This window comes from Hylobates moloch, unplaced genomic scaffold (assembly GCF_009828535.3).
Source record: "Hylobates moloch isolate HMO894 unplaced genomic scaffold, HMol_V3 SCAFFOLD_8, whole genome shotgun sequence".
Classification (NCBI taxonomy): domain Eukaryota; kingdom Metazoa; phylum Chordata; class Mammalia; order Primates; family Hylobatidae; genus Hylobates; species Hylobates moloch.
Window position 1 is genome coordinate 54,731,960 of NW_026652283.1, and position 16,574 is coordinate 54,748,533.

The 16,574-nt window shown below is 44.4% G+C and overlaps 1 protein-coding gene and 1 long non-coding RNA gene across 4 annotated transcripts in view; one reads left to right on the plus strand and one right to left on the minus strand.

Moving 5' to 3' along the window:
- Window positions 1–16,574, minus strand: part of FAM20B (FAM20B glycosaminoglycan xylosylkinase) — a 253,546-nt gene that overhangs the window by 198,739 nt on the left and 38,233 nt on the right. For 2 of the 3 annotated variants that reach the window (XM_032160888.2, XM_058443422.1), the window contains exons 7-8: window positions 15,354–15,413; window positions 5,715–10,335 (exon numbers count right to left, since the gene is read on the minus strand). In XM_032160888.2, coding sequence (XP_032016779.1) covers window positions 10,104–10,335; window positions 15,354–15,413 — 292 coding nt within the window. In that variant the 3' untranslated portion in view covers window positions 5,715–10,103. Of the gene's footprint in view, window positions 1–5,714; window positions 10,336–15,353; window positions 15,414–16,574 lie in introns of those variants that run through there. The other variant, XR_009214685.1, reaches the window with a different exon arrangement.
- Window positions 53–737, plus strand: LOC131384129 (uncharacterized). The gene is made up of 2 exons (XR_009214686.1): window positions 53–290; window positions 411–737. It is a non-coding gene; the product is annotated as an uncharacterized LOC131384129 (long non-coding RNA).

The following is a 16,574-nucleotide window of genomic DNA, read 5'->3' on the forward strand; positions in this document are numbered from 1 at the left end:
AGCTGCGGGAACCTCCGGCTGCCTGCCTAGCCAGGCTCCCTTAAGCCCGGGGCGGTCAGGCGGGGACCGCACTGCCTAGGCGGGCGTGAACCCGGGATTGGTGTTGCTGTGGCGACCGGCGGGCCGGGCTGAGTGCGTACTGGCAGCCTCCGTACACGTGACCCAGGCGGGAACCCGAAACCCTGTCTGGGGTCTTGAGAGGCAGTCCCGAGACTGACTTCAGGCCAGGTGCAACTAACTGGCTTCCAGGAAGCAGTTTATTCTGGGTCGTGATTGTAGTTGCAAAGAAGGTGAAATCAGGTTTTGAAATGGCCACTGTCAATCACTCCGCTAGGACTTTCAGACGGCTCTGGTGGCCCATCAGAGGCCTACCGAATAAAGGACACTCCTGCTCTGTCTCGCGTTTGCAGATCAACTTCCCGCCCACCTGTTAGAGGAAGCCGGAAAACCGTCTCAGTCTGGAGCGTTAGGCAGGCCAGGGGAGTCAGCTGAGTGAAGAGGCCCTGGAAAGAAGGGCGCAGCTGGGTGCCTGTCTGGCCAAGGTTGCCCTGGCTCCTCCGCAGAGGGAAATGAAACCGCAGCAAAACACCAGCAGGTTTCCACAGTGGGAGTCCACGAAAAGCAAGAGGAAGCTGACGGGCTCCAGTCTGGAGGTGTTTGGATTTTGGAAACCCCCCGAGTCATGGGTAAATCATAAGGCGTCATGTCAATGTAATTATATCTCATAAAAAGCCAAAGTACTGTGTGCACTTTCTTGACTAGGTTTGCAACTTTCAAGTGCTGCGACTGAGCAGCCCATCCGACACCATTGGCAAAAGACTACAGGGCCTCTTTCCCTCAGCGCTCTCTTCTCCATAGCGAGGCGCATGGAACAAGGCTGTTAGATTTCAGAAGAGCTTAATGAATTGTTTAAAATCACCTGGCTTACTTCAGCCAATGGCCAAAAAGCCATCTTGTCTTAGGAGAAAACTGCTGTCTAGAGAGATCAGAGGACTTGGCTAATGTCATATTTAGTGGCTTTGAGGTTGGGCCCTCCAGACAGTAAGATGAATACTAGCACCGTGTCTCACAAATGTCACAGGCAACTTGACTCATCTGTTCACCTGTCTCTTAGATCACACCCAGTGCCAGGTCTGCTCCATTCTCAGCAGCTCACCAAATTTGTGCCTTTCATTCAAACAGCTACAGAAACTAGATAAGCACCTTTGTTAGGACACGAGGTTGAGTTGAAAAGTAAAATGTTTATAGTGTCTCAGCCATTCAGTGTGATGTCAAAAACTTTTCATAGAGTAGCAGCCATGGCACCAGCCCAGCACTGTGTACATCAAGCTTGTGGAGTCCACCGGAGACAGTTAGCAGCACATACAACACAGTGCTTACTGGAAAACCAAAAAAAATTAGGCCGTGCGTGGTGGCTCACGCCTGTAATCCTAGCACTTTAGAAGGCCGAGGCGGGCGGATCACCTGAGATCAGGAGTTCGAGACCAGCCTGGCCAACATGGTGAAACCCAGTCTCTACTAAAAACACAAAAATTAGCCGAGTGTGATCGTGCGCATCTGTAACCCCAGCTACTCAGAAGGCTGAGGCAGGAGAATGGCTTGAACCCAGGGGGCGGAGGTTGCAGTGAGCCAAGATGGTGCCACTGCACTCCAGCCTGGGTGACAGAGCAGGACTCCATCTCAAAAAAAAAAAAAAAGAGAAAAGAAAAAAAATTCACTCACTCAAAAAACGTCGTTTGAGTCTGAATGGCAGTCTAATATAGTGATTACCATTTTCTATTTGTGCAACCCTGGGTGTTACTGAACCGTCCCATGCCTGTTTCCTCACCTATAAACAGGGATAATAAAATAGTCCCTTCATAGGGCTGCTGTGATTATTAAATGAGCTCATTCAATGAGCACATGATCAACACTCAATACGTGGCCAGTTTTATTTTTGTATCTACCCAGCCCTGGAGGAGGCTCTGGGTGGTCTACACAGGAGACGAGGATGGCTTTAGTTAATACTGGTGAAGTTTATAAGTGAACTTATGGTGAAAAAATTAATAGTAACAATAGTTTATTAAAACAATCCAAGTTTTAAGATGTGTGGAGAGAATTATCTCTACTTGGAACTTTCATGTAGGGCTACCTGCTCATTTCTGAGATGTTCTGACTTGGATTTAGCATCCCATGGTAAATAAAGTAGGTTAGCTGGGAAGTTCTTCGACAACCAACTTGATTTCAAGACATTTTTATTATTTATTTATTTATTGATTTATTTAGAGACAGAGTCTTGCTCTGTCGCCCAGGTTGGAGTGCAGTGGTGCAATCTCGGCTCACTGCAACCTCCGCCTCCCCGGTTCAAGCGATTCTTCCCCCTCAGCCTCCCGAGTAGCTGGGATTACAGGCATTCACCACCACGCCCCCGCTTTTTTTTTTTTCAAAAAAAAAAAAAGAGGTAAACACTTTTTCACCAAAGAGTCAGTCCCGTGTAGAAACAATAAATCCAAACACCAGTTTCTAGACAAGTCTCTTGAGTATTTCAATAAATACTCCTTTCGGTTTCAGGGCTTGGAGGCTGTGCTCATTTTAAAGGTCTGGAAGCAGTATTTCATGGATGATGGGGACATCTAGAGGCTGCTGGGAAAACTACAGACAACTATGATTCTTTAGCAAGCATTACGGTGCTACTCAAATGCGGTTCCAGAACTCCACCACTGGCATCACCCAGGAGCTTGTTAGAAATGCAGAATCTCAGGCTCCAGACATACTGAATCAAAACCTGCACTTTAAGAAGGTCTTTCTGTGCAGGGAGCGGTGGCTCATGCCTGTAATCCCAGCACTTTGGAAGGCTGAGGCAGGAGGGTTGCTTGAAGCCAGAGTTTCAGACCAGCCTGGGCAACAAGGCTAGACCCCTTGTCTCTACCAAAAATAAAAATAAAAAATAAGCTGCGTGTGGTGGTACGCGCCTGTAATCCTAGCTACTTGAGAGGCTGAGGGAGGAGGATCACTTGAGCTCAGGAGTTTGAGGCTGCCAATGAGCTATGATTGTGCCATTGTACTCCAGCCTGCGTCAGAGAAAGACTGTCAATCCAAAAAAAAAAAAAAAGCCTAAGGCAAAATTGGCACACAACACCTTTATTGACATCATCTGAGTATGACCTAGCTTTACAACAGACATCTTCCCAACCCCACTGAAGGCAGTCAGAACCATCTGCCTTGGAAACACTGGGTCAAAAGCAAGTCTCGGCCTGGGACCCTGGCTCACGCCTGTGATCCCAGCACTTTGGAGGCCAAGGTGGGTGGATCACTTGAGGTCAAGTGTTTGAGACCAATCAGCCTGGCCAATATGGGGAAACCCCGTCTCTACTAAAAATACAAAAATTAGCCAGGTGTGGTGACATGCGCCTGTAGTCCCAGCTACTTGGGAGGCTGAGGCAGGCAAATTGCTTGAACCTGGGAAGCGGAGGTTGCAGTGAGCTAAGATCGCGCCATTGCACTCCAGCCTGGGCGTTGCAGCGAGATTTGGTCTCAAAAACAAAAACAAAAACAAAACAAAGGCAAGTCTCCATATTTAAATAACCCTGCGTGAGAAACAAACATTACAGGAATGTTTCCCAGCTCATCTATGTTCCTTTAACATCTTCTTTTTTTTTTTTTTTTTTGAGACGGAGTCTTGCTCTGTTGCCCAGGCTGGAGTGCAGTGGCGCAATCTTGGCTCACTGCAACCTCCGCCTCCCGGGTTCACGCCATTCTCCTGCCTCAGCCTCCCGAGTAGCTGGGACTACAGGCGCCCGCCTCCGCGCCCGGCTAATTTTTTGTATTTTTAGTGGAAACGGGGTTTCATCATGTTAGCCAAGATGGTCTCGATCTCCTGACCTTGTGATCCACCCGCCTCGGCCTCCCAAAGTGCTGGGATTACAGGCGTGAGCCACCGCGCCCCGCCCCTTTAACATCTATACAGCACTTGAGGTGGACTGAGAATGTCCTCTAGAGACAGGGCACACAAACATTTCCTAGAACAATGAGAAACCCCTGAAGCGGTATTTCTGGTGACCCAGATACTGAAAATAATACAGGCCCAGAAGGCCCTGTATCCACTAAGCAAATAGTTCTGCATTTCTGGAGTCAGGGTTTCTATACACACCTCGTCAAGCCTGGATGAATCTCCACTTTTTCAATGTAGGTCCTGCCTAACCCAACCCCTTCCAATCCCCACCTCCATGATCCTCTCCCGTTTCTTATTCTCACTGCAATTAATTTATATAATTCTTGAGGGACTTGGTGCCTCACAAGCATTTTTTTTTTCTTTCTGCCAGGTCTAGACTGCAGGCTCTTTGAGGGAAAAAGACAGTCACTATCATCTCAATGGTATACCACAGCTTGCAGCACAATGGCCCAGAGATCTACTGACAGACCAAATATCTCACAAATTGTGATTTAATACCATTATTCCTTGGGGCTTATACTGCAACTTACCTTACAAAACCCTACCCTGGAAATCCAGTGGCTATGACCGTTCCTACCTATTTTACAAAATGACGGCTGCTAAAAATCAGTCTTATAAGCAAACATACTAAGTAAAATTACCCAGCAACAGAGCCCCGCCCTCCCTACTCCCAGCTACCTTTTTCAAACTCTAATACCAGTCGTTCTGATATGCTTGAGAAGCACATGAATCCTGAACTCTAGCCTGGAAAAGAATTTGTATGTGGTGAGTCAGTGAGATACAAGACCAGGCTCTACTAGCCTCCCACATGTATTCACGTACAAATGACAAAAACTAGCACAAATATGCTGGCAAATAAAATAAAAATCTGTTTTTGTTTTTTTTTTTTGAGACAGTTTCGCTCGTCGCCCAGGCTGGAGTGCAATGGCATGATCTCGGCTCACTGCAACTTCTGCCTGCTGGGTTCAAGCAATTTTCCTGCCTCAGCCTCTGAGTAGCTGGGATTACAGGCGCGTGCCACCATGCCCAGCTATTTTTTTTTTTGAAACTGAGTTTCACTCTTGTCGCCCAGGCTGGAGTGCAATGGCGCAATCCCGGCTCTCTGCCTCCCGGGTTCAAGCGATTCTCCTGCCTCAGCCTCCCTAGAGTAGCTGGGATTACAGGCATGCACCACCATGCCCGGCTAATTTTGTATTTTTAGTGGAGAAGGGGTTTCACCATGTTGGCCAGGCTGGTCTCAAACTCCTGACCTCAGGTGACCCACGGGCCTTGGCCTCCCAAAGTGCTGGGATTACAGACGTGAGCCATGGTGCCTGGCCCAATAAAAATCTTAAGAGCTTTGCTCAGTTATCTGGTTGAGGTTTATGATGCTGGATTCTATTTCAAAAGTTAAAAATCTAGGTGTCCTAAGAAGTACTACTAGGGCAACTGGCCTTCTCTTCCTGCCTTTTTTGTAGTGTGCTGACAAGTTCTTCAGGATTCATAATTCTTTACCTCTGAGGAAGCTGCAAAAATGGAGTTAACTATTAAATATATAAAAAGCACCTAAGAATGATCCCATGGAAAATTCTGGTACAGCTACAATCTAGTATGAACCGTTTGAAGACTGGTGAGGAAATTTAAAGGTCTAATCCACCAGGTACTGTGAAACAATCCCTGTGGAAGTTTAAGTGGTCACAAAAGATGTAATCTTCTTCTGTCCCCTAACAGGAAGGCAACTGAAATAGGAACCACTGGAAATATCCTGAAGGGGGAAACAAGAGGAAAAGATCAGACATCAATATTTATTAAAATCTTTATTCATTTTCTTTTTTCAGAATTGAAACCCATAGAACACCTTAGAAATTTAGATCCTTATCTGTCTTGTTTGGTATCTTACCAAGTACAATCTCTGTCTGTGCAACAGCTCTGAGAGGAAATCCTTGGCAGATCAAAAGAGAGGGTAGTGGCTCCCATACTTTCCATTTAAGCAAATAAATTAGCTTCTGAGTAAGTTGTTCCCAGTTTCACTCAACATTTTGTTTATGAGAAACACCTTAGTTCCTAAAAGCCTGTGGTAGTCCAGTATCTAGCCCCTACCTTGTCACCACCCAGACTTGAGGAATTGAAGAGAAAAACACTGGCCGTCCCCTGTAGAATGAGTTTCCCGAGGCCAGATGTGCCTGGCTCACTAGCATGTCTGGCCCGTGCTGGCACACTAGAGTTGCTCACTAGGTATTTGCTGATGAATGGTCTTTATGTTAATTAGGGTCTACTCTCAGAGACTGAGAACCTTTCACTAGCTGCAAATCCTTCAGAAAGTCAGTGTTCCTCTTTGTCAAAATAAATATGTTTTTCTTGCTAGAATACATATACTATATACATTACATATACTTTTACTCATGTTTCCTGAAGCTCAGACTCACAGGATGAGGCATATAAGATAGCTTACTGACGATGCTGTTTTACCATCATTGAGGTGTGGTCATTTACTGGTCAAAGAATACACGGGTGATCGAGAAGAAAGGCTGAAGAAATATGGCGGATGGGAAGGGAAGGGCAGGCAAAAGCATTTTCTTTTTTTAGAAAAAAAAGATGGATTTCTTTGGAAGACAACGCTGGCTTCGGGTGACACTGAAAAATTGCCACGTATAGGACTCATCTTTCCCAAAATAATATGCAATTAATGTATCTGAATTCTTCTGTTTCCTTCTTAAAGTTCATTTGACATAATTAACCCTGAGTGCAAACAGGGGGCAATGCCTTATTAATACATTCTTGAGTAACACTCTGAGCAAATCAGATCCTATGAATTTATTTTACACAGAAAATTATTTACATTTTCCCCAAACCCACAATGCAGCCTCATACTAAAGAATAGTTTTATAACAAAACCTTTATACTCAAATTTATCCATTCAAACTTTAGAATAAACACGTTTTAACAAGTGGGAGGAGGGCAGGAAATGGCCACGAGTTCTATTTTCCTAGTTTTGTGGTATTAAAATGTCTCCACATCTACCTTTGGATGTTTGTAGGCACACCTAACTTACGGCTGATCCAAACCCTGCAACGACTTGACTGTAACAGCCTTAGATTCTAATAAATAAAGTAGGACAGTGTTACAAAACTTAAAAAAAAAATTCACTTTTTTTTTTTTTTTTTTTTTTTAAGACAGAGTCTCGCTCTGTCTCCCAGGCTGGAGTGCAGCAGCACAATCTCAGCTCATGCAACCTTCACCTCCTGGGTTCAAGTGATTCTCCTGCCTCAGCCTCCCGAGTAGCTGGGACTACAGGCGCATGCCACTGTGCCGTTAATTTTTGCATTTTTAGTAGAGACGGTCTCACCATGTTGGCCAGGCTGGTCTCAAACTCCTGGCCTCAGGTGATCTGCCCACCTCAACCTCCCAAAGTGCCGGGATGACAGGCATGAGCCACGGCGCCTGGCCCCCACCTCTTCTTTCAAACAGTGTTTGACATTTTAGGGCTTTCTGAATTTTAGAGCTATAAGTTTATGGTTGGTTTTCTCCAAGATTTGCCTAAACATACTTTTCCAGCTTACTCCAATCCTGACTTAGAACAAAAATTTATATTCTCAGTGCCATGTCATACCACTCTATTAGCTCAATTCTAACTTTATGGATTAGAGTTCTAAATTTTATGGATGAAAATTCTAAATTTATGATCAGAATGCCTTTTAAGATCACGAGTTTGAAAACAGATGGGAATAAAATGAAATGATATATTTTCTGCAAATGCTTTCAAGAAAGGATGAGATATTTTCTTTCCTGCCTGCTTTTTTCCTTAGCAGAATCTTCTGCCTTCAATGTTATGAAGTTCCCAGTTTCAGAAGACTTCTTATTCATTTCAGTGTGGCATACTAAAGGTGTCATGTATTTGAAAGACCACAAATCCATAACTTAGTTCAACTAACATTTACAGGGAGAGCAGAGCTGACATCTCTTCCTATTGTCTCCTCCCAGCTGGCTTCTGGAAGCTTGTGGGTGAGCACTAACCAAGGTATTCTTATACTGAGATGTAAATTTCCCTGGACACACAACAGTGAGTAGCCTTAAAACTGAAATCAATGCCTCCTTTGGTTAACACGAATTCTGTGTTTTGTGCTAGTCTGTCTTCTTAAATTCAATACACCCTTTTTATAACTCAGCCCATTGTTCTGTTCATCTCAAAATGTATATAAAATGTACAAAAGTTTCCTAATTTCATGCCATTTAAAAATAGTTAAGGTTACTCAGTTATCTTTCAACGCAAGAAAACTGGGCATAAATTCTAAAGCTGTTTTTGAGAGTGGTTGCCTAAAACTAGTTTCCAATGGCTGGCATTAAATGTATTCAACTACACTGTTTATATATTCGCCTCTGCTTGACAGAAATGCAAAGCTGGAACAGCACCTCAACAAGATGCAGGAGCAAAGCACACAGCTCTGAGTCCACAGGGGAGTGGGCACGTCAGGCCTGTCTTCCTTTGCCCCTGTGTTTTATTGCAACTACTTACATGTCGAGATCACTTTGCCAGAACACAAAACAAAAACTGTGTTTTACAAACCTGAAATTTGAGAGTGCTAAGAGGAGAAAGAAGCATAATACAACATCATGGGTTCAGAACTCCAAATAAGACTGAATGATAGAATTAGGATTTGACATAAATCAAAATCTTAAGGCTCTTCCTTTTAACCTCCTCAATTTCAAGGCTCAGGCTTAAAATCTTGGCCAGGCACGGTGGCTCATGCCTGTAATCCCAGCACTTTGGGAGGCTGAGGCAGCACTTTGGGAGGCTGACCTGAGGTCAGGAGTTCAAGATCAACCTGGCCAACATGGTGAAACCCGAAACCCTGTCTCTACTAAAAATATAAAAATTAGCTGGGCACGATGGCGGGCGCCTGTAATCCCAGCTACTCTGGAGGCTGAGGCAAGAGAATCGCTTGAACCCGAGAGGTGGAGGTTGCAGTGAGCCAAGATCGTGCCACTGCACTCCAGCCTGGGCAACAGAGTGAGACTTGGTCTTAAAAAAAAAGAAGAAGAAGAAGGCTTAAAATCTTTGTTTCCAGTCTTCCATGGCCCCAAATCACAAGATAAGTCCAGCCACCAGTAAGGTATACAACACTCTCACCTGTAGGAGTGTCCCTTTCTTATGAGAAAGGGACAAAAAGGTTGCCGATCTCTTGGGAACAGCAGCTTCAGTGACAAAATGCCTTAAACGCAGAGGTGGAAATTCATCTCAGAAGAGAAATGAGGATGACAGAGACCACAGGCAACCTGTTATTCAAGGTATTATTTCAGTTTGCTTTGTTAATTTGGGAAGGACTGCTTTTGGCAAAAAGGGAAAAAATTAATCTCCACAGAGAATCATGCTTAGATTGTAACAGTATTTTCTCTAGAGACAACTTTTTGGTTAATTGGGACACAACTATGAGAACGCAGAATTTACTTAGGTGCAAAGTCATGTTTGCTTTTTACACACCTTAAGATCCTAAATACAAGGGAACCTGTTTTTCAATAATTCAGTCATCTCCCTGATTCTGGTTCTACCAGTGGGTCTCTCTCTCTTCTTCCCTCCTCTAAGATCATCAAAACAATACTACCCAATGGCTTAAAAGCCCAAACATCTTTCTGTTTTTGTCCTTCCCTCCAATTCTATCTTAAACATGTATCTCCTCCAACAGAGTGTGCTATTTTGGCTTGATGGAATGCAAGGTTTTATTTGCTGCCACTCTGTAGGACAGTAAGTATTCCGATGTAACTAGTTCTGGTAAAAAAAAGACACAAGAGATTGCAAAGTGTTTCCACAAAAGCCATGGGCATGGAGAAAGGACTGCAAGGTTCAACTCAAAACACATGCTCCAGCGCCAATCCCAGTATTCATCTATCCAAATGTCACACCTCTGTCTGTCCTTTGGCATGGGAATTAAGACTGACCAACTATGATGCCCAATGCTAGAATGGGCAATTGCCGAGGAGGTGAGAAGGTGATTCAGCAGGAATGTCTCCATGCTCTGAAACTTGTGGTCTTTGCTTTAGTTTCCACTACAGAAAATACCAAAGACATCCAAGGCCACCCTGTCCCGTCACCAGAACTTGCTGCTGGCCACTTCCAATCCATCTCATACCATTTGGAATTGATTGTGCTGTTTCTCTATCTTTGTAAAAATAAGTTTCACTTATTTTGTGTTGAGAATTACAAGTGTGAGAGAGGCATCCTGTCTTCCACCAGTACTGTGTCCATCCCAAACTGGTCGGTGCACTGCTTCACGGTGGCCAGGACACTCAGGAGCCGCTGGTCCACGGCGTCCAGATGAGGATCAGAGAGCACTGGGGAGATGGGGTCATGGGCCATGGCAGATTTTAAGGCAGACTTTAGCACACCATTCTTTAGGTAGTTCAGTCTGTTCCAGGTAGACACTCGAATGCTGGGAGAAAAAGTTATAGAACAAGGTACATAAAACCTCTCATTATCAAACGGAGTTGAAAGCCTGCTAGGCAGACAAAAGTAAAAAAATAATTAGGTAAAATCCTCTAACTAAATAATTTTTGCTTTAGAATTACCCCTACATAATGAGTAAGCCACATTACCATGTTTTCATATTGTTTCTGTGTAACTAATCAGAGATATATACAGAGATTTACACACATGTTCACTGCAGTGCTGTTTATAACAGGAAAAATGTTAAACAATCTGAATGTCCAATGATTGGGAAATAGTTAAATTATGGTTCATCCATTGAAAGGAATACCATGCAGCTGTTAAAAACAATTTTGAAAATTTGGTGGAATGGGAAAATGCCTATGATATGATGCTGAGTGGGGGGAAAAGGTTGGAGGAAAAACCTGTTTCACTTCAAATCTGTAGGAAAACAAAATACACATACATGGATTGGAATGAAGTACACTACAATGTTAATAAGAGGATCCTTAGACGTTAATCCTTAGACGTTAATGGGTACTATAAATTTCCTTCTTCCTCATGTATTTCTGAAGTCTAAAACAATTTCTACTGGGAAAAAATTATTATTATTATTATTTTTTTTTTTGAGACGGAGTCTTGGTCTGTTGACCAGGCTGGAGTGCAGTGGCGCGATCTTGGCTCACTGCAAGCTCTGCCTCCCGGGTTCACGCCATTCTCCTGCCTCAGCCTTCTGAGTAGCTGGGACTACAGGCACCCGCCACCACGCCCAGCTAATTTTTTTGTATTTTTTAGTAGAGACGGGGTTTCATCGTGTTAGCCAGGATGGTCTCGATCTCCTGACCTCGTGATCCGCCCGCCTCGGCCTCCCAAAGTGCTGGGATTACAGGCGTGAGCCACTGCGTCCGGTGGAAAAAATTATTTTAAGGATACCTATCTGCCTTATTTCACCAACTGCTACCGTTTGAATGTCTGTCCCCTCCAAAATACATGTTGAAATTGCCATTGTAACAGTATCAACGTAGAGTCTTTTAAGAGGTCATTAGGCCATGAGTGCTCTGCCCTCATGGGTGGAACTAATGCTGTTATTAAAAGGCAAGTTCAAGGCCAGGAGCGGTAGCTCACATCTGTAATCCCAACACTTTGGGAGGCCGAGGTGGGCCCTCATGTTGGGAGTTCAAGACCAGACTGGCCAACATGGTAAAACCCCGTCTCTACTAAAAATACAAAAATTAGCTGGGCGTGGTGGCACGCACCTGTAATCCCAGCTACTTGGGAGGCTGAGGCACGAGAATCACTTGAACCCGGGAGGTGGAGGTTGCAGTGAGCCGAGATTGCGCCACTGCACTCCAGCCTGGGCAACAGAGCAAGACTCCATCTCAAAAACAAAAACAAAAAAAGGCGAGTTCAGCCCCTTGTTGCCCTCTCTCTTTGCCCTTTTGCCTTCTGCCATGTGACATGATGACGCAGCAATAAGTCCCTTGTCAGACGCTGGCACCTTGATATTTAACGTTCTAGCCTCCAGAAATGTGAACCAATAAATTTCTGTTCATTATAAATTACACAGTCTGGCCAGGTATGGTGGCTCATGCCTGTAATCCCAGCACTCTGGGAGGCCCAATGGGGCAGATCACTTGAGGTCAGGAGTTAGAGACCAGCCTGGGCAACACGGTGAGACTCCATCTCTACTAAAAATACAAAAATTACCCAGGCATGGTGGTACATGCCTGTAATCCCAGCTACTTGGGAGGCTGAGACACGAGAATCACTTGAACCTGGGAGGTGGAGGCTGCAGTGAGCCGAGATCGTGCCACTGCACTCCAGCCTGGGCAACAGAGCAAGACTCCATCTCAAAATAAGATAAAATAAAATAAAATAAATTACCCAGTCTGTGGTATCCTGTTATAGCAGCACAAAACAAACTAAGACACCAACTATAGCATATCTTTTATTTATCTGAGAAGAAAAGTTCTTAGCTCTCTGTGGGGAAAGGAGGAATTACTAGGTATGCAGAAATGTCTGATTCTGTAAAAGGCAGCCTGTTGTGCAGCAATTTAAAAGGTAAGAAGACTGTTGCATAAAGCATGCATGGAAGGGACAAACAGGCACAGACGGAGTACAGTTATCTTTTATTCTTAAATATATTACAAATGCCCAGAGCATCAGAGCTTCCTCTGTGAGACTAAGTTATTATGTTACTTCCTCTCAGCTCCAAATTCACTCTTCAAAATATGCTCTGCTGGCCAGGCACGGTGGCTCACGCCTGTAATCCCAGAACTTTGGGAGGCCAAGGTGGGCGGATCACCTGAGGTCAGGAGTTCGAGACCAGCCCCACCAACATGTTGAAACCCCATCTCTACTAAAAATACAAACAATTAGCTGGGAGTGGTGGCAGGCGTCTGTAATCCTAGCTACTCAGAAGGCTGAGGCAGGAGAATCGCCTGAACCCGGGAGATGGCGGTTGCAGTAAGCCAGACTGCACTCCAGCCTGGGCGACAGAGCGAGACTCCATCTCAAAAAACAAAACAAAACAAAAACAAAAACAAAAACAAAATGTGCTCTGCTACAACGGACGGGATTCCTTTAAGCATCTTTCCCCTAAAGCTTTCTCACTAAAGGGCCCTTTAGTGAGAAGGGGCTCTCCGAATGCTTCTGTGGGTCAATGGTGGTGTTGGGGAGGCAGAGAGGTCATCCACTGAAGCCTTGTCTAGCCACATTCCCAGAAGGTGTGGGTCCTTGGTGACCTGAAGCCTTAGCCTGGCCTGGGGATAACTCTCCTGAGGCCCTCTCAACATGGAAACCAGAGCTTTGAAGGCCATCTGCTCACCCTGGCCCCAATTCCCTCTGAAGGCCCACATGTGTGCCTCACCTGCAGCACAGAAGGTTTCTACTGGATTCTCTCTCTCCTTCTGCATGTCATGACACTAGCTGTGCCTTGAATGTACACCCGCCTGCACTCTGGAGAGTTGCTTCTGGCTTGCTCAGCACCTGCAAACTAGCAAACTTCTCTGCTATCTGGTGGGCTGAGCTAAACCTTCTCCACTGAAGTCCAAACTCCAGTCATTGGGAGGGGATCCCCTTCCAAGTTTGTCCTTCCTTAGGTACTCTCCCTCAGCCCTAGTTTTCTTTTATAGTCACTCCTGTTATTGGAATTTAATAATTCTTTATATTAGGTCGGGCACAGTGGCTCACACCTGTAATGCCAGCACTTTGGGAGGCCGAGGCAGGCAGATCACAAGGTCAGGAGTTCTAGACCAGCCTGGCCAACATGGTGAAACCCCGTCTCTACTAAAAATACAAAAATTAGCCAGATGCGATGATGGGCGCCTATAATCCCAACTACTTGGGAGGCTGACGCAGGAGAATCGCTTGAACACGGGAGGTGGAGGCTGCAGTGAGCCGAGATTGTGCCACTGTACTCTAGCCTGGGTGACAGAGCAAGACTCCGTCTCCAAAAAAAAAAAATTCTTTATATTAAACATCTCTGTTTAACATACTATGTCTTTGCTATCTCCTGACTGAACCAGACTGATAAAACTACTACCACAAAAACATCTTCAAAGACAAACACACAATTCTTGATTGTGTATATCACTGCTTCCCATCATTAATAAAGACAATGAACGACTGCCTGGGTAAACCGTTACTTTCTACAGAATTTTGTTGTCATTTAAAAAAACAAGGAAGATAAAGAGACCACTTGCTACGGCAGTCTTATGTGATATGATGTTGCTGGGAGCTGACCAGTATTAAATGGTGCTCTTGAACTTGTTTTTCTGTGTAGCCAAGCAAGGTGGATCCCAGCTAATTCTTGATGTGCATGCTCTTAAAACTACACCAGGATGGTCGGGCACGGTGGCTCATACCTGTAATCCTAGCACTTTGGGAGGCTGAGGCAGGCGGATCACTTGAAGTCAGTAGTTCGACACCAGCCTGGCCAACATAGTGAAACCCATCTCTACTGCAAATACAAAAATTAGCTGGGTTTGGTGGCAGGCACCTGTAGTCCCAGCTACTCAGGAGGCTGAGGCACAAGAATAGCTTGAACCCGAGAGGCAGAGATTGCGGTGAGCCGAGATCGCACCACCGCACTCTACCTGGGTGACAGATGCAGACCCTGTCTCAAAAAATTAATAAAATAAAAAATAAAATTATTTCAGGAACGATGAAAAGAAGCTTCTTAGAGCTTAGACTTTATCTCATTTTCTTGACTCATTTTTCAATTTCTCTGTTCTCTAATATAGAGTTTTTTTTAAAAAACCAATTATTATTTATTTTTTATTTTTTTTGAGACAGAGTCTCACTCTGTCGCCCAGACTGGAGTGCAATGGCACAATCTCGGCTCACTGCAACCTCCGCCTCCCAGGTTCAAGCAATTCTCCTGTCTCAGACTCCTAAGTAGCTGGAATACTGGTGCCTGCCACCAGGCCCGGCTCATTTTTGTATTATTAATAGAAATGGGGTTTCACCACGTTGGCCAGGCTGGTCTCGAACTCCTGACCTCAGGTGATCCACCCACTTGGCCTCTCAAATTGCTGGGATTACAGGAATGAGCCACTGTGCCTGGCCAAAATAAATTATTATTTATGGAAAAAGTTACTTTTGGTTTAGACAATTTCAAACTGAAATATGTAAACCCCAGGTGGTATGTGATGGGTGACAGAGGACTTGAAACCACAAGGTAACCAGGTGTAGTAACCAGGCACACAGATTTTACTCCTTTTTTTTTGGCAGTGGGGTGGGGAGTGTGGGTGATTATATTCTGCTATTAAACCAAACATGTATTACTGAATACATACAATCTTCTATTCATACAAAATTTGAGATGAATTCTGAGCTTGGGATTATCTGCCTTCACCTTTCCCTGATATCCCATTTCAGGATGTCCAGAGGTTCTAGGTTGGAAAAGTATGAAAAGCACTGCTCAGGTATCAGAAAGTTTGAGGGCCAAGAAAATGGATGTACTGTTACCTGAGCTGGAAAAGAAGGCAATGCAGGCACATGTATTTGCTGTGCATAACTTACATGCAACACTGATAGAGAGGGGCAAGAATGCTTCTTTCATCCAGCGAGGGGTTCCCAAAGCTGAAAATTAAATGAAAACTTAGTGAATTAGGTGGAAGTACTGTTCTCTTCTTAGCATCAAAGCAATAGCAAATTCTACATGAAACTCAAATGTGATCCTAGATAATTTCACGCTCCAGCAGCTCAAATCACTTAAATTGAAAACAAGCGGGGCATGACCAATTAGACACAGGATCCCTAACAGCCTGTACTAAAATATCTGACAACAAATATACTCATTTACAAGGGACCTTTTCCTGCCAAGATATTACAAGGTGCTGGAGCATAACTACGGTAAACACAGTGCGGAGTTCACAGACCAAAGGGAGAACCTGAAGACCCTTAAGCCTGCAAAGGTTTTAAGGACCAGAGAGAGAAATAAAGGCCATTTATATTAGATTCCCACAAACAAGCAGATGACCATTACTTGTAAAAAGAAGTCACACTTGTTCTACTCCCAAATTAGCAATATCCTATTCCCTACAAGTAAGTATACATACAGATTCAAATAGGAAAAACTGTTCACACAGGCTGAGGAAACTGATTCACAGCAGATGCAAAAATTACCTTAGCAGCAATTCAGAGTTAGAAAAGGAGAACTGATTCTGGAAAACTGTCAACCTTTCACTCTTTCCAGAGGCTCACCTTAATAGCTGGAGTCTGGTAGCCCTTAGTACAGTGTAGGTCCTCCAGTAATTCAAGGCAAAGGCAACTGCTATGGTCTGAATGTTTGTGTCCCCCTCAAATTCGTAATCCCTGGTAAAACAGTCCAACCGTATTAAGAGGTAGGGCCTTTGGGAGATGAATAAGTCATGAGGGAAGAGCCCACATGAACGGGATTAGTGCCCTTATAAATGAGGCCAGAGGGAGCGTGTTCACTTCTTCTGCCATATGAGGACACATAGAAGGCACCATCTGAGGAACAGGCCCTCACCAGACACTGAATCTGCTGGCACCTTCATCTTAGAGTTCCCAGCCTCCGAAACTGTAAGCAATACATTTCTGATGCTTATGAATTACCCAGTCTAAGAGATTTTGTTATAGCAGCCCGAGTGGACAAAGCAACTATTTTGATATACACCAAATATCAAATATCATGTGTATCACAGGATGAGTGCTATGTGCTTTGCTGTAATGGGGTAGAGGGAGAGGCAGTGTTTGCTGGTTTTTCATTTTCTGTGG